Here is a 19,483-nt window from a genome sequence, read left to right as displayed (position 1 = left end):
AACTTCTGTGCCCTCGACTATACTGAGAGTGTCCCCTTTTAAACAAGGGGGAAAACAAACGTGCATGAAAAATGTGTCAGGTTTACTTGTTTTGGTTCTTAAATATTAATAAATACTCAGAGAGTACAGCTACTGAACCTGGAAGGAGTCTTGGGTAGAGACGTGCATGGGGAAAATACAGAAAGTGCTTTTTAAAATATTAATGGAAATGGAATTTCCCCACACTGGAGCACTTTTGGAGCAAAACATTTTTGTGAAATTTCAGTGTAAAACCTTTGTGGCTGAGAAAGTTTTTTTTTTTCTTTTTTTTTTTTTTACAGAAAGTGTAAACAGATGGAGGAAGTCGGGAGTAACGTGCAACCCTTCACCACCAACACCTTGCAGAATCTGCTAAATTTTGATTACTTTACCAAAATAAGATACAATAGTTAGGCAAAATAAGGAAAATGTACACATCTTCATTCAGTTCAAAAGTTTACACCCCTGGCACTTAATGTATTGTTTTTCCTTCTGGAGCATCGGTGAGCGTTTGAACCTTCTGTAATAGTTGCATATGAGTCCCTCAACAGCTGTAGATCATTCAGGTAACAACACAGTATTAAGAATCAATGTAAACTTTTGAACAGGGTCATATGTAAACATCTTTTATGTGACATATCTTATTCAGGTCAGTACTAAATAAAAAAATAACATGCATTTTGTATAACTCTTATTTTGGTAAAATAATTAACATTTTGCAGATTCTGCAAGGTGCATGTGAACTTTTGACCTCAACTGTATAAAAATGATTGCCTCTACATGAAAATGCTGTCACATGGTAATTTTGTGTTTAGCTGCCTTGAAACAAAGGGTCATCTTACCTTGTAGCTTGTTTTGCCCTAAAGTCTTCCCTATGTTTTTTAAAAGACAAAAATAGGTCATTTAAATGAGAGGAAAAAGGTGCAGGGAGGAATACAAACAATTTAAAAAGTAAACTTTTTTCTTTTCTTTAATTTTTGAAAAAATATTTATAATTTTTTAATGTTCTCACAGTATTGCACTAGGCAGAGCCTGTGTGATTGTACAATCATTTGAGAAAGTGATCGTCATTCTAAACAGCTATTAATTTGCATTTAACTGTATTTTGATCACATTTATGCATGCCGTGCATGTCACTTAAGCGCTTTGTAGCACTGAAGTCAATTACTAAAACAAGACATAATACAAGAAAGAATATTAATAAGGGTGAGATGAGACACAGCACCCACTCCTTTGAACTGACTGAATATATCAACTTTCACAACTGCATACGTAAGCGACAGGCTAACGTACAGTAGCGGGTGATTACCGCAATGTAATCTGCTGTATTTTGTGTAACGCAACGTAGGCTTACATTATCTGTCAGATGTAAAATGTAGATGAGTTTGTTTTTTCATACCAGATTTGGAGAAATGTAGCATTATATCACTTGTTCACCAATTGATCCTTTGCAGTGAATGGGTGCTGTCAGAGTGAGATTAATGCCTTGTGAAGCGAAAAACTGTTTGTTTGTAATAAACAAATCCATCATTAAAATATTTTAAAAATATTTGAAAGGAGAAGTCCACTTCCAAAACAAAGATTCACATATAACTCACCCCCGTGTCATCCAAGATGTTCATGTCTTTCTTTCTTCAGTTGTAAAAAAAAATTGTTCTTTGAGGAAAACATTTCAGCATTTTTCTCCATATAATGGACTGATATGGTGCCCCGATTTTGAACTTTCAAAATGCAGTTTAAATAAGGCTTCAAATGATCCCAAATGCAGTTGTAAATGATCCTAGCTGAGAAAGAAGGATCTTATCTAGCAAAACGATTGGTTATTTTAATGAAAATAATACAATTTATACTAATTTATACTTTTTAATGTAAAACGCTTGTCTTGTCTTGCTGTTTTTTTCATGACAGTCAGGTTATGTCGAAAAACACTTCTTTGCATGTTTACTTTGCAAAGACTGGGTCGGTACTTCTGCAGCGATGTAGGATGATTTTGAAATGATTTTTAAAGTTGAGGGAAAAAATACAATTGACGTTTTTCGACATACCCTAACTGTCTTGAGGCAGAATACACAGAGTTCAAGGAGAGGAAGGCGAGAGGAAGCCCAATATTTAAAAATTAAAAATTAAAAAGTATTTAAATTGTATTTTTAAAAAAAAAAAAGAAAAAAGAAAATAACTGATCATTTCAGTTATTTCAGTTAACTGATCACCCTTCTTCCTCACCTGGGATCGTTTGAAGCCGCATTTAAACTGCATTTTGGAAATTCAAAATCGGGGCACCATAGCAGTCCATTATATGGAGAAAAATGCTGAAATGTTTTCCTCAAAAAACATAATTTCTTTACAACTGAAGAAAGAAAGACATGAACATTGAAACAATTTTTGTTTTGGAAGTGGACTTCTCCTTCAACTTCCCCAGTGAAAAATAAATCTTGTCTAAATCAGGAGAGAAATATGCACAGATCAAGCACTGTTTACAAGCAAAAACAGTTACACATTTTCAATTCATAAGATTTGTATTCATGGACTGGAGTCATGTGGATTACTTTTAGATTATTGTGATGTTTTATCAGCTCTTTGGACTTTTATCGGCTCGTTGGACTTTCTGACGGCACCCATTCACTGCAGAGGATCCTTTGGTGAGCAAGTGATTAAGTGCTCAATTTCTTCAAATCTGTTCTGATGAAGAAACAAACTCTACATCTTGGATGGCCTGAGGAAATTTTCAGCACCCTTTCATTTTTGGGTGAACTATTACTTTCATTTTCTTCCTCCAAGCCACAAAATAGTGAAGGCACAAAGTTCCAGAGGAATAGATGGATGAGTGAACAATGAGAGAAATAAATGCATTTGTGTTAGAGGCTTTAAAGTGGCTTTTTCAGAGTGGCCTAAAAATACTGTCCATTTTCTTCAGCCCAAATGTCCAATACATGGTTAACTGCGAGTAATACAGGAACTGCTATTCTTAGATTGTGCGTCATTACTACTGTTTTTGTCTTAAAATGGACCAAGTTAAAAGTTAGTGCATTTGAACCAGTGAAGAATCCACATAAAAAGTAGAACAGAAGTCGTTATGACAAGCTTGATAAAAAAGCAATGTGAACACATAGTGGATTTGTTCATTTATTTCTTTATATTGGAGCCCAGCATTATGTAAATCCGCTACAGCTTGGTCAACAAGGCCAAAGACACACAGTAAAGGCAGTTTGCTGATTTTCAAACCCGTAATGACAATCACATCTTGATGCTTTCGTTCTAAACCTAGAACTGGGAACCAAATTCATGTAAGTGGTAATGATATCCGAATGGGGGATTCATCTCCTGTTGTTTGCTTCTACATTTTGTTTAGGTGAATTTTTTGTCTAGTCTTTGATCAAGGAATGCATGTTTTCAACTATGCTGCCACTCTGCTGTAACATTTTGTATATCCTCTACAAGCTATAAAAATCTAGGTAAATAATAAAAAAGGAATCTCTGTAAAAAATGAGAAGAGAAAAGAAAAGAAAGGAAAAATTAAGAGAAAACCATCCCCGTCAGCTCCATTGTCATTTGCATTGAAACATGCATGGGGGTGTACAGTATTTCCTTCCCATCACATCCCCAGGCTGTCTTACAGATCGCCTGAGCTAAAGGAGCTTTAAGGACCTCTGGAAGCTCTGCCGGAATCTTATTTGGTTTTGATTGGCCATATATTATTATGCAGCTCCTGTTAAACACTTTAAGTGATAGTTCACCCAAAAATGAAAATTCTGTCATTAATTACTCACCCTCATGTCATTCCAAAACAGTAACACTTCATTCATCTTCAGAACACAAATTAAGATACGTTTGATGAAATCCGAGAGCTTTCTGACCCTGCATAGACAGCAACGCAACTACCACATTCAAGGCCCAGAAATGTAGTAAGAACATCGTTAAAAGAGTCCATGTCACATCAGTGGTTCAACCTTAATATTATGAAGCTACAAGAATATCCAAGAATGTCCACAAAGTAAACAAAAAATAACACCAGCTTCTGTGTGGTAGTACTGTTGCTGTCTATGCAGGGTCGGAAAGCCTTCAGATTTCAATCGAGTTCCGAAAATGAACAAAAGTCTGAAAAGGGTGAGTAACTAATGAGAAAATTTTTGGGTAAACTATCCCTTTAAGAGCTTTTCACCTATGAATATTGTTACTAGACCTTGAATGTGGTCAGTATAATATAAATAAAAAGCGTGGTGTGACTCATGGAAACATTTATCAGTTGAATTGGACTTGATTTTTGTATCTAGCAACGATTAATAAATCTGAATGCTGGTCTTCCAAAGGCCCTTTCTCAGCTTCTATGAGCTGGATAATTCAACAACAATTCTATAAGCCTCTATTCAATGTATTAGAATACTAGCTTAGTACTTACTTCATACAGTGCAGTATATACTGTATACAGTATTTTTTCTTCCACTGAATTTGCAGTATTCTACCAATGTGTAGTTGTTGTTACACAATCTTATAACATTAGATGTTTAATTCCTTAATATTTTGCATTTTGAGGGGATTTCAGACAATATTCATTAAATTATTCAATTATTTCAATATAAAGTAATACAAATATTAGAAAAAATATTTCATATTATTTCAAATTAAAATCAGGTGTTTAATGGCATTTAAAATCCATTGATGATTTATAGATTGTATCCCCCCAAAAGCTCTGTATATTCATATTTTTTTTTGCTTTTCTTTTGAAAATCATAAATGGGACCCTAGACCACAAATCCAGTCTTAAGTAGCACGGGTATATTTGTAGCAATAGCCAAAAATACATTGTATGGGTCAAAATGATAGATTTTTCATTTATGCCAAAAATCATTAGGATATTAAGTAAAGATCACGTTCCATGAAGATATTTTGTAAATTTTCTACCGTAAATATACCAAAACGTAATTTTTGATTAGTAATATGCATCGCTAAGAACTTCATTTGGACAACTTTAAAGGCCACTTTCTCAGGATTTAGATTTTTTTTTCACCCTCAGATTCCAGATTTTCAAATAGTTGTATCTAAGCCAAATACTGTCCTATCGTAACAAACCATACATCGATGGAAGATTTCAGATGATGTATAAATCTCAATTTCAAATAATTGACCCTTATGACTTCTTTTATGTTCCAGGGTCAAATTTTCCTCTTTTGCTCCACAGAAGTTTTGCATCATTCCGATGAAAAAATTCTAATTCAAATTTCAAAGCATACAATTTATTCATTTATTTGGTCTAAAATAAACAAGGACTGCGTTAGGGTTCATTCAATTTTGGGTAACATTTTTCTTGTTTTGATGCTTAAATGTTTTATGCTAAAAACTACCGCTAACTATAATGCTGAAAAAGAAAAGTTACAACGCAGTGTTCTCTGGCAAATGTCGCTGGGTATTTTAATGCATCCTGAAAATGTGCATACTGTACTGTATACAAATATATACAGCAGTACCAATAAGTAGCATGCTAGTATGTTATAATCTCTGCCTGTCTGGTGACGTCCTCTCCTTCGCATTTTTCCTTCCTACTCAGTTCTTTATTTAGTTTCCAAACTATATCTCTCTATATAAATCCGTTCCACCCCCTGCAGTCTGAATCCAGTTCATACTATACAAGGGCTTTACAAAAAAGCTAACTTTAAACAGCCATACAATGGCTAAACATAAACCATATCTCTACCATGATGTGTTAATTCATTACATTTTATTCCAGTGTGTTGAAGTTGTCATTCTTGTTAACGTTTTAGTACTAAAAGTATATTTAGCAGTGTTAGTGGATGATAGAGGTGTGTAGGAGTGTGTGTGTAGGTTTAGAGTATGGTTTCGAGTGTGTGAGAGCGTGCTAGCCGCTATCGGAGGACGTGTGTGGTGCGGTAGAGGGTGATCTCCGTCGGTGCACGGAGGACGCCCAGGAGCGTTCGGAGGTCTGCGAGGAGGGTCGTGTGAGGGTGAATCCGCGCTGGGTCAGCCCGTCCAGCAGGTGGTGCTGTTGCTGCTGTATGGCTTGTGAGAGCAGGCCAGGCAGAGCCTGCAGACTGCTGTTTATGGAGTCCAGTTTTGCCTCTAGGTGACCGATCCGCTTTTCCAGCTCCTCACTGCGCTCCTGCAGCTCTGAGACCAGGTCGTACATCACATTCTGTGTCTGAAAAAGTGATTATCACAATGAGTACACATACAAATACCCTGTTTGTCCACTGGCATGAAAAAGTAAGCACGTTTTCTGACTACAAAAAAATTAAAAAGACAGATAGTTTACCCAACTACCCAAAAATGAAAATTCTCTCATTAATTACTCATTCTCATGTTGTTTGCTGTTCTTGGGCACACAAATTAAGGTATTTCCAAAGCTGCATTTATTTGATCAAAAACACAATAAAAAATGTAATACTGTGAAATATTGTTACAATTCAAAATAATTGTTTTCTATTTGAATACATTTTAAAATGTAATTTATTTCTGTGGTGCAAAGATGAATTTTCAGCATCATTGCTCCAGTCTTCAGTGTCACATGATCCTTCAGGAATCATTCTAATATGCTGATTTGCTGCTCAAGAAACATTTTTTATTATTTTACATTCACTTGTGATTAGTTTAATGCATCCAAGCTAAATAAAACGATTAATTTCTTTAAAAAAAAAAAAACACTTTTGCACAGTAGTTAACATAATATAGCTTAAAGGGACAGTTCACCCAAAAATGAAAACTTGATGTTTATCTGCTTACCCCCAGGACATCCAAGATGTAGGTGACATTGTTTCTCCAGTAGAACACAAACGAAGATTTTTAACTCAAACCGTTGCAGTCAGTCATATAATGGCAGTCAATGGCTACCAAATGTTTGAGAGTAAAAAAACATACATAAACAAAACCAAATTAAATCCTGTGACTCGTGGCGATACACTGATGTTGTATCGTGTAAACAATGAGTGCCGTATAAGCGCAGACCGCTTCCGGCGCTTGCAGGGTTTAATTTGGTTTTGTTTGTGTATGTTTTTTACTCTCAAACATTTGGTAGCCATTGACTGCCATTATATGACTGACTGCAACGGTTTGAGTTAAAAATCTTCATTTGTGTTCTACTGAAGAAACAAAGTCACCTACATCTTGGATGTCCTGGGGGTAAGCAGATAAACATCAAATTTTCATTTCTGGGTGAACTATCCCTTTAATATGCTTAATATTAATAGAATATAATATGCTGAAATCATAGTCTACTAAAATATACACAGTCTAAAACATTAACAAAATCTAAAATCCATATATTCCATAGAATAAACGGTCCTTACAGTGCATATACTACAAAACAACCAGCATGTCACTACAGATTTACTACTAAACGCTACACACCTTTGCTAAATCCACCAGCGTGTTCGCTTGATCATTCAGCTTCCTTTGCTCCATCTTCACACTTCGCAGTCTGGGAAAAAAAAGAAGCCAGGGAGCAGGTGGACAGACAAAGAGACGGAGATGGGCCACGAAAAAAGAAGACACAGATATACGAGGGAGGCAGGAGTTTATAAAAGAAGGAGTTGTGATGGGGTGTCAATGAAAAGAGCAGGGAAATTAGCAGGGAAAAGAGGAAGAAACAGAGTTTGATAATTAGGCTGAAGTCTAGAAGGTAGAAAGAGTCACATTATGAATGTTCTTCCATTAAATGATGTGCCCACATGCAAACATTTACATTCCAGTTCGGTCCAGTCAGACATGCAAACGTATTCAGCCACAGGAAGTAAAATAAAACGAAGAGGTTGGGAAAAACAACAATTGAGGCATTGTTTCTAAAACTCCATAAGCATATGGATATGGATTTTATAATACTACTTCAAAGTCAAGAAACTGTGCTGCAGAATTCTTTAGATGGTAATCTGATGCATATAGAAACTCTCAACAAAATGTAATGGACAGTAATGAAAGGCAGTTCGACATTATGAAGTAATAAAAGCATACTGTTAAACACGATAAAGTCAATAGATTTTAGTTTGAGATTAAACTGTTTTTTGTAGAATTTTTTTTTTCTATTGTATTTTAATTGTGTAGAAAAATGTTACTGTATACATTTTTTAATATACATATATATATACACACTACCAGTCAAGTTTCTGAACAGTAAGATTTTTAATGTTTTTTTAAAGAAGTCTCTTCTGATCACCAAACCTGCATTTATTTGATCCAAAGTACAGCAAAAACAGTAAAATTCTGAAATATAAGAATATTTTTACTGTTTTCTATTTGAATATATTTTAAAATGTTATTTATTCCTGTGATCAAAGCTGAATTTTTAACATCATTACTCCAGTCTTCAGTGTCACATGATCCTTCAGAAATCATGCTGATTTGCTGTTCAATAAACATTTATTATTATTAGCAATATTTAAAACAGTTGAATACATTTTTTAGGATTCTTTGATTAATAGAAAGATCCAATGATCAGCATTTATCTGAAATAAAAAGCTTTTGTAACATTATACACTATACCATTCAAAAGCTTGTAGTAATTGTTTTTGGGAAGAAATCAGAAATTAATAATTTTATTTAGCAAGGATGCTTTAAATTGAATTTTTAATTTAATTTTAAATTCAAAAGTGATGATAAAGACATTTATAATGTTACAAAAGATTTCTATTTCAGATAAATGAGGTTCTTCTGAAATTTCTATTCATCAAAGAAACCTGAAAAAATTCTACTCAGCTGTTTTCAACAATGATAATTTTTAATAATAATAATAATTTTATTTTTATTATATATCAGAATATTAGAATGATTTCTGAAAGATCATGTGACTGGAGTAATGGTGCTAAAAAACAGATTTGTAATTACAGGAATAAATTAATTTTTATATATATTCAAATAGAAAACAGCTATTTTAAATAGTAAAAATATTTCAGAATTGTACTGCTTTTGCTGTACTTTGGATTAAATAAATGCAGGCTTGGTGAGCAGAAGAGACTGAAAAACATTAAAAATCTTACTGTTCAAAAACTTAAATTATTCAACTATTATATATATATATATATATATATATATATATATATATATATATATATATATATTTTGCCACATCGTTATTTCTTTTGTCAAAAATGTAAACTCACATACTGTACTGTACTTGTGGTCCAAATTCATGTTTGAATTTATATTGTCAAACAAAACCTGAAAATCAAGTAAGTTTACATTAATCACAGACTTCAATTTTATTGTAAATCATAAACCATTAACTATAATTTGCTATTTAAAAAACCCAGTACATTTTATGCAGCTGGCAGACAGGCCTACAAATTGACGTCATGACTTAACAGCTTTATTGTAGCAAGAACGGTGCAAAATGTGCGGAAACACCCCAAACACCACCTTTTGTCAACAGTGTGACGGCAGACATTTAAACTCAATAGGATGTGGTAGAAAACATTCATTACATCGTGTCAGACTGGAGCCGGTGCAACGTGGAAACAGATGAACTGATAAAGATACAGAATGGGGTGGACACACGGTTTGTGCTCCATGGTAATGACAGATGTGCTAGCAGTGATGCATTAGCATTAACCTAATTTCAGTGCCTATTGAATTCAGAAAGCTAACACCAGAAACTCTCTAGATACACATAACTGGGCTTTCCTCTAGGAAAGCACGAACAAAACCCGGAAAGTAAAAGGGGAGATGGCGAGGAGAGTTTTCTAAGTGCAGAACAAGGAACTTTGTCAGATCTTAGGACAATTTCTTGAGAAAAACACTTGTCATGATAATCACATGGAGAACATAAACAATGTTATGTTTAAAATGTAAACGTCTTCTCTAGAGTTAACCAAGCAACCTAAACCAACCCCAACCATCCATTTGCTTCAAACTCTCCCCCTCCCATCGAAAAATGAAAAAAAGTGTGAAAAACTCAAGTGTGCAAGCTTTATGGAAAATTAAAGGTGGACACTTTGCACTTTTTCACATGTGCTTGAACTCTCAATTTTGGGAGGGCCAAAATTGGTCTGTTTGTTTCTGTACCCAGACCTCCATAGTTCCCTGCACTCCAGATGCAGTTGTTACCGTCTTCGCAACACAGGCCGATTTGCTGAGTTTATGAAGCATTTCATGTGCAGATATTTATAGAATTTTATGATTGTATGCATTAGGCAAGGGAATGTTTATGTGGTCTCGTAAAAGTGAAGGCCAAATACATTATAAATGAATTGTTGTGCTCAGCAGTTGCGCTTTCACTTTGACTGTGTGCCAGACAGAGGCAGGACTGGCGATTCACATCACAGAACCTATAACACGGGCAGAAAATGTTACTACACTTAAAGGATTAGTTCAGCGAAAATTTTCAGTTCTCTTCATCATTTAATCAGCATTATGTTGTTCCAAACCTACATGACTTTCTTTCCTTGTGGAGCACAAAAAGACAAATTTTGTATAATGCACCGGTCACTTTTTTTCACGATGCATAAGCTACTACTGTGCTTATTTATTTATATTATTGAAATAATCAAACAAATTAAATTCATTTCGATTTTAACCCGAACTGAGGTGTAATAAACACCAAAAGTATTTTTTGGTTTATTTTGTTTGTGAACATCAATTTAGCTACTAGGCCTATTAAATATATATTTATTAATAAATTCTTTAAATAATATAAAATATTAATTTTAACCTGAACTGAAGTATTTTTTGGGTTGTTAATGAAGATAAATGTATATATACGTATTACATTTATTCATTATTAATAAATTATTCAAAAATATTATACAAAACATTATTGATTAAAAATACATGTAGCTACTATTGCATGTATATTTATTAATAAATTGTTTAAATAATAGAAAGTATTTTAACCTGCTTTTAGGTATAATATTTACTCTTTTAAATATTTTTCTGCTTTGTTTATGAAGATAAATGTAGATAGTATTATATGTGTAATTAGTATTATATTTATTCATTAATATAAATAATCAATTTTTTTTAAATAATACAAATTATTAATTAATTTAGATTTTAACCTGAACTTAGGTATAATAAACACAACAAAAAAAGTATTATTTGGCTCATTTGGTATGTAAACAGAAATTTAGCTACTATTACATGTATATTAATTAATGAACTGTTTAAATAATATAAATTATTCATTTTAACCTGAACTTGGGTATAATAATCACTCTTTTGGGCATTTTTTTGGTTTGTTTATGAAGATAAATATAGATATTTAGTATTATATGTGTAATCAGTATTATAAAAAAAAATTTAATTTTATTTGAATAATAAAAAATTAATTTAGATTTTAATCTGAACTGAGGTAAAATAATCAATTCTTTAAGTATTTTTTTTTCCCAGTTCAACATATTCAACATAAATGTACCTAGTACTATATATAATTATATTAATTGCAATTTATTTGAATTTTCAGTTAGATCATTCAATTTAACAAATCAGACATTGGTATTTTGCTCATGAATTCTCGCATTCATAAAAAAAATTGTTGCACATAAGAAAGGATGTCATATGCATTTAGAACAACTCAATGGTGAGTAAATGACAGAATTCACATTTTTTGGGTGAACCGTCCCTTTTAAAAACGAACCAACCAAGTAAAAGTAAACGAGTACCAAATGCTGAAGCTTGTGTCTAAACTTCTTATGCGTCTTATAACATTCACATTTGCCATTTCTCTAAATGTACCTCCATAAGAATGATTTGCAACAGATTTGTATTTGCAAGAAAACACTGCAGACCAGCAGACTAGCAGATTAGCAGATTTAAGACTAAAAGGATGAAAGTGCAGGTTCTGTGGAAATCTGGTACAGGCTAGATGAATGAAATCCGGACATTGTGGCATCTGATAAATTTGAAGCTGAGAAGATGTGAAGAGCCTTTCCCTCCAAGTACCTTAACAGGTTGGTTACCCATGTAAATGCAATTCATCTAATGGATATTAATGCTAAATAGAAATGGTGCCCAGCTTCAAATGTTTTCAATGTTCATCATGTCGGTTGATATTGCTGAATAAGACTTATAAAAATGAAAAAGGGTTCCAATGGTAAGGAAAAAGAGAAGGCATGACTTACTTCTGAGCTCTGCAGTGATTTAAGGCAAAACAAATGGAACACAGAATACATTTTTTTAAAAACCTCAAGTTGCACACCACACCAAAAAAACTTTCACACTATGACTGACTGAAAAAAAAAACCCCTGTCATTTGATTTGCATCGCCAGGCCATTTAGCCTGTCACTTCAATTTTTCATAATATCTCCATAAATATTGAACAGTGTATATGAAAAATATCTAATCTCGCATGTATCCACGTTACTGTCTACAATTAGGGACGAGACAATACCAATGATATTTCATTATGCTTCAAAGCAAAAACTAACATGCTATGAAACACCACTCTTCTATTTAAAAAGAGAAATATTTATATAAATATAAACAAATTAAATGAAAGCAATGGCATGTAGCCTTCAAGTATATCTCAATTAAGTAAACAAGTAATTCCAGGTAATTACTCCAGTAAACAGTCAGCAATAATGAACAAAGAAATAATTAATAGCAGTGAGTGGGATCTCTCATTTTCTTTGCCAATATTATTGTTTGATCAATATTAAAATGATAATAGGCAGTGGCATGCTGCATTTACATTTTAAGTTCCAATGCACTGGTCTGATATTGTGAGGAAAAAAAAATATTATTATTATTATTATTTTTTTTTTAACATCTACTTGAAACAACCCAACCGAGTTTACATTAACGTCTTGCCAAGACAGTAATTTTTAACCAAAAAGTGCATTTGGTCATTTACGCACACAATTATGCTGTTTGTACGATATACTAACTCTATACTGGGCCATTCTACAGAATTGGTTCAAAGTCAGAGTTGGAAACATCATGATAAAAATATTACTTTTTCCACAAATTGTATAACATCCAAGGTACACATTTCTTGTGCAGTTAATTCTCATATGTGACCTTGGACCACAAAATCAGTCGTAGGGGTCAATTTTTGGAAATTGAGATTTATACACCATTTGTAAGCTGAATACATAAGCTTTTGATGAATTGATGTATGGTTTGTAAAGATAGGACAATATTTGGCCAAGATACAACTATTTGAAAATCTGGAATCTAAAGGTGCAAAAAAAAAAAAACAACAACTAATGATTGAGAAAATCACCTTTAAAGTTATTCAAATGAAGTTGTTAGCAGTGTATATTACTAATCAAAAATTAAGTTTTTATATATTTACAGTAGGAAATTCACAAAATATCTTCATGGAACATGATCTTTACTTAATATCCTAATGATTTTTGGCATAAAAGAAAAATTCATAATTTTGACCCATACAGTGTATTTTTGGCTATTGCTACAAATAGACCCCTGCTACTTATGACTGGTTTTGTGGTCCAGGGTCACATACTGTATTTTCAGAAAGTTTTGGAATATCACATGGTTAGCTAGCACAGTTCTGAACAGTTGTACGCTTATAAAACCTAAATCTTATAAAATACCACCAAAACAGTGTGCTTAATTGCAGAAAAAAGGTGTTTGGCAGGGGTGTAGTTAAAATCAGTCAATGGACTAAAACATACACTGTTTCGAAAGTGACATAAAAATGCGGGACACATTTTTTTACATCAAGTTTCATGATTTACAAAGAAAATGTATATATATATATATTTTTGAACTTATCTTTTTAAAAGAATCAATGAAATTTTTAAAAACACAGATGGAAAATGCAAAAATTATTTCAATAACGTGTTTAAAATTAGGCATTTTGGGGCAGCCACCTCCCAGTTAAAAATACTCAATAAATTCTAATTTTATATATTAAGCTTACTGATATTTTAAATATTATTGTGGGTTTCAATAGAAGGATCTTAAAGGAGAAGTCTGCTTCCAGAACAACAATTCACAAATAATGTACCCAACCCCTTGTCATCCAAGATCTTCATGTCTTTCTGTCTTCAATCGTAAAGAAATTATGGTTTTTGAGGAAACATTTCAGGATTTTTCTCTATATAATGGACTTCATTGGTGCCCCGATTTTGAACTTCCAAAATGTAGTTTAAATGCAGCTTCAAAGGGCTCTAAATGATCCCAGCCGAGGAAGAAGGGTCTTATACGTGGATGTAGGCGAAACCACAGACCCAGTGTTTACAAAGTGAACGCATAAAGACTAAGAAAGTGCAAGTGAGTCAAAAGCTGTTTACAAACAAAAAGGTACAACGATGTCGGACGATTCAGAAGTTGTAGGAGAAAACAACATGGAGTTTTTCAACATACTCTACTGAACGAATCTTTTTTCGAGTCATTTCGTTCATTTTAGCAAAATCAGCATCACGTGACAGCCCCATAAGATGAACGAACGACTCGGAAAACCTGAAGACTTGAAACAGGTGAACTAATTCCAGTACAGAACCTAATAGGATGTTGCACATGCGCAACTGAACGAATCACTCCCCAAGACGACTCGTTCTTCCAAGTCACATTAAAGATACAAATAAACGAATCATTCAAGAACGACCTGTGGACACGCATCAGAAAGCCTGTGTTACACAAGCTTTTGTGCTTAAAAAGTATACAAATTTTTTATTCCCGATCGTTTTGCTAGGTAAGACCCCTCTTCCTCGGCTGGAATCGTTTAGAGCCCTTTGAAGCTGCATTTAAACTGCATTTTGGAAATTCAAATTCAGGGCACCAATGAACTCCATTATATGGAGGAAAATCCTGAAATGTTTTCCTCAAAAAACATAATTTCTTAATGACTGAAGAAAGAAAGACATGAACATCTTGGATGACAAGAGGGTGAGTAAATTATTTGTAAATTGTTGTTCTGGAAGTGGACTTCTCCTTTAATAAACATCTAAGATTTGGATACTTCAATGCTTTTTAAATGTGTTTATGGTTGTGGGACAGCAGTTTACACCAATTCTGTATAATGGCCCAACTATCCTAAACTTCTGTTGTTTTCAGCATCATCAGCATCAAGCCCATCATCTGACAGGTAAACCTCTCAAGATCTTAAAACGCCGTGGCAATAAATTAGGAAGAAAATACGAGGTTGAGTCTATTCAGTCTAAAAGGTTCGATTCCCTTTCCAAAACTCCATATAATGTGAGTAGATTCTCTAAATTGGAAAGCAAGAACTTGAACTAAATCCAGTTTTAAGCACCATAAAATTTAGATTTACATCTCACCTCATATAAAATACAAATGCAGAGAGCACACATATAGCTAAAGGAAGATTACAAAGATTAACTGTCGCAAATTTACGTACTGGTGAATGGCCTGCAGAAACTTGCGCTGATGTTTCCGGACCTTGGCATGGTCAATCTTCTTCACAAGCTTTGTGTGTTTGTAGATGAGCCATGTTTCCCTGAGTACATTAGCAGCCGTGTTTTTCACCTGTCAGCAAGCGAAGATGAGATAAGAAAATTACATTTTAATTTTAAAACAGTGTAGACAGAAAAATGCCATAAAAAGATTGAAAATGAATACTGCTGAAATACAGCATTAAGTGCTACTAGTTGTAGACTCTGGAAGGTTCTAGTGAATTAGAGATATGGGTGAGATACGCTTGCCAGGTTTTGTCTAGAGAAATGATCTCATCAAGTGAAAGCTGGCTAGTTTCCACAGCTTATGCAGCATCAACATTTGGCTTAAGTGCTTTTTGCAGCGAATCTGACTGCTCCATTTAACACTTATTTTATACTTACATGGTTTTAGCTAGGATCTGTATATTAAAACATGCTCACTCTTTTGCAGAGTTGAGTGTCCATCATAAAGTTATGGACATGCTTTTCAGCCTTGGTGAGCTCTAACTTCCTGGCTACGACAGCCACCACTAGGGCAGTGCAGCCGGCCCCCTGAAAACACACACAAATACACAACATTTTATGTACAGTTCCTCTATAAAATGGCTTCACAGTTTGATGGCGTTATGGTTGGATGGGTATTAATTACTGTAAAAAAATAAATAAATAACTAAATATGCATATAAACTCACAAGGGTGTAAATGTCTCAAAAATATATATTTTTTTATATACAATTCCTCTACAAAATGGCTTTATGGCTCAATGACATTTTAGGTTATGGCTGAGTGGATACTAATAACTGTAAAAATATATGCAGATAAACTCGCAAGAACACGAATGTCTTAAATGTGAGACTTGTACACCATTTTTACATAATTAGTAGGGTAAAAGAGAGAGACACACCATGATTCCAGTAAGGAGACACACTCCCTTCCCACAGTATGTGTTAGGCACCATGTCTCCATAACCAATAGACAGGAAGGTTATGGAGATCAGCCACATGGCTCCCAAGAAGTTACTGGTGACTTCCACTTTATCATGGTATCTGATGAGATAAAATGACAAGGAAACAAGCTGGGATTAATTTCACAGAGTGACTATTCAATACCTTATAGCATGAATCTCAAAACAAAAAAAAAAACTTTAAAGCTGACCCCAGTATGAATTTGTAAAATAAAAGAAAATTAAACATTTACAATTTTTATAAACTGTAATTCATAGAAATTATTAAATATGGTAGCTATATTTATCATTTTATCTCAGTTCAGGTTAACATCTAAATTGATTAATTATTCAGATTATTTAAATAATTTAAATCAATTAATACATAAAATAGTAGCCACATTTATGTTGAAAACAACTGAACTAAAGAAAAATACTTGAATTGATTCTTGTACCTCAGTTCAGGTTAAAATCTAAATTACTTTATTATTTACAGTATTTAAATAAATGTAAATAAACTACATTTATGTTGAGAAACGAAATTTAATGAAAGAAGATATTTTAAAAAAGTGATTCTTGTACCTTAGTTCAGGTCAAAATGTAAAATAACGAACAATTTTGATTATTTACATAATTTCAACAATTCTAATATGAAAGTGAAAGTAAGTGAAAATAATAAATATAATGTTAGATATAATAGTACATTTATGCTGACAAACAAAATTAAATAAAAAAAATACAAGTGAATCTTGTATCTCAGTTCAAGTTAAATATAAATTAATTAATAATTTAAATAATTTAAATTAATTAATACATATAACAGTAGCCACATTTACGTTGACAAACAAAATGAACTAAAGGAAAATACTTGAACTGATTCTTGTACCTCAGTTCAGGTTAATAAAAATTAATTTATTATTTACATTATTTAAATAAATGTAAATAAACTAATATAAATCAATACATATACTGTCTACATTTATGCTGAGAAACAAAATTTAACAGAAGAATATATTTAAAAAAATATTCTTGTACCTTAGATCTGGTCAAAACGTAAATTAATGATTTAGATTATTTAGATAATTTCAACAATTCTAAATAAATTAAAAAATATAAAATTAGATATAATAGTACTGACAAAATTACATGAAAATTAAAATCTTAATTAATTATTTACATGACTTAAATAAATTTAAATAAATTATTATGAATGAATACATATACCGTTTATATTTATGTTGAGAAACTAAATTTAATGGTAAAAGATACTTAAAAGAGTGATTCTTGTACCTCAGTTCAGGTCAAATTTCTCAGGTTGATTATTTATATAGTTTCAAAAATTGCAAATAAATTAAAATAATAAGTATAATTAGATATAATAGTACTTATATTTATGTTGACAAATAAAATGAAATGAAAAAATTACAAGTAAATCTTGTATCCCCTGTAGTTCAGGTTACAATCAAAATTAATTCATTATTTAGATTATTTAAATAATTTAAATCAATTAATACATATAATAGTAGCTACAGTTATGTTGACAAACAAAATGAACTAAAGAAAAATACCTGAATTGATTCTTGTGCCCCAGTTCTGGTTAAAATATAAATTAATTTATTATTTACATTATTTAAATACATGTAAATAAATTATTATATATGAATATGCATACTGTACATTTATGTTGAGAAACAATTTAATGGAAGAAGATATTTAAAAGAGTCATTCTTATTCCCTAGTTCAGGTCAAAATGTAAATTAATGATTTCAATTATTTATATGATTTCAACAATTCTAACTAAATTAAAATAATAAATATAACAGTAAGACTTTACAATAAGGTGTCATTTTTTAACATTAGGTTTAGGAGAAGTCCACTTCCAAAACAAAGATTCACATATAATGTAGTCACCCCATTGTCATCCAAGATGTCTTTTTTCAGTCGTAAAGAAATTATATTTTTTAAGGAAAACATATCAGCATTTTTCTTCATATAATGGTCTGATATGGTGCCCCGATTTTCCAAAATGCAGTTTAAATGCAGCTTCAAACGATCCCAATGTGGTTGTAAACAATCCCAGCCGAGGAAAAAGGGTCTTATCTAGCGAAATGATTGGTTATTTTCATTACAAAAATACTTCTTATTCTCAAACGCTTGTCTTGCCTTGCTTTCATTGAACTCTGTGTATTCTGACTCAAGACAGTTAGGGTATGTCGAAAAACAATCTCTATTTTCTTCCTCAACTTCAAAAATAATTTCAAAATCATCCTACATTGCTCCAGAAGTACCGACCCAGTCTTTGTAAAGTAAACACGCAAAGAAGATCAAACACCCTTAACGAAAGAGGTAAAACAGTGATATAGGATGATTTTGAAGTTGAGGGACAACATGAGATGGGAGTTTTTCAACATACCCTAACTGTCATGAACCGGAAAAAAACTGTCCAAGCAGAGTAAGACAAGACGAGCGTTTGGCATTAAAAAGTATATAAATTGTATTATTTTTATGAAAATATCCGATGGTTTCATTAGATAAGACCCTTCTCTTTCGGCTAGGATCGTTTACAGCTACATTTGGGATCGTTTGAAGCCGCATTTAAACTGCATTTTGGAAGTTCAAACTCAGGGCACCATATCAGTCCATTATATGGAGAAAAATTTGTTGTTTTCCTCAAAAAACATAACTCCTTTACGACTGAAGAAAGAAAGACATGAACATCTTGGATGTCTTATATGTGAACCTTTGTTTTAGAAGTGGACTTCTCCTTTAATGTACTAACTAACATGAATGAACAATGAACAAGACATTTATTACACTATTTATTCATCTTTGTTAATGTTAGTTAATAAAAATACAGGTTCATGGTTTGTTCATGTTAGTTCACAGTGCATTAACTAATGTTAACAAACACAACTTGTGATTTTAATAATGCATTAGTAAATGCTAAAATTAAGATTAATAAATGCTGTAGTTCATTCTCAGTTTATGTTAACTAATGTAGTTAACTAATGAACCTTATTGTAAAATGTTACCAATATAATATTAGATATAATAGTACTTACATTTATGTTGACAAACAAAATGAAATGACAAAAATACAAGTAAATCATATATCTTAATTAATTAGTTAGATACTTTTAATCATTTAAAAACATTTAAATAAATACAATAGTAGTTACATTTACGCTAACAAACTATTAACCTGTAGAAATATATACTTAA

The 19,483-nt window shown here is 32.3% G+C and overlaps 1 protein-coding gene across 2 annotated transcripts in view; it reads right to left on the bottom strand.

The window, feature by feature from the left end:
• Positions 1-3,134: 3,134 nt before the first annotated feature.
• The window catches only part of kcnn1b (potassium intermediate/small conductance calcium-activated channel, subfamily N, member 1b), a 57,143-nt gene continuing 40,794 nt past the window's right edge, over positions 3,135-19,483 (bottom strand). For both annotated transcript variants that reach the window (XM_051117948.1, XM_051117949.1), the window contains exons 6-10: positions 16,223-16,364; positions 15,760-15,870; positions 15,282-15,409; positions 7,375-7,444; positions 3,135-6,169 (exon numbers count right to left, since the gene is read on the bottom strand). In XM_051117948.1, coding sequence (XP_050973905.1) covers positions 5,870-6,169; positions 7,375-7,444; positions 15,282-15,409; positions 15,760-15,870; positions 16,223-16,364 — 751 coding nt within the window. In that variant the 3' untranslated portion in view covers positions 3,135-5,869. The remainder of the gene's footprint in view (positions 6,170-7,374; positions 7,445-15,281; positions 15,410-15,759; positions 15,871-16,222; positions 16,365-19,483) is intronic.

This window comes from Labeo rohita, chromosome 8 (genome assembly GCF_022985175.1).
Source record: "Labeo rohita strain BAU-BD-2019 chromosome 8, IGBB_LRoh.1.0, whole genome shotgun sequence".
Lineage (NCBI taxonomy): Eukaryota > Metazoa > Chordata > Actinopteri > Cypriniformes > Cyprinidae > Labeo > Labeo rohita.
This window is presented reverse-complemented; position numbering and strand designations above follow the sequence as displayed.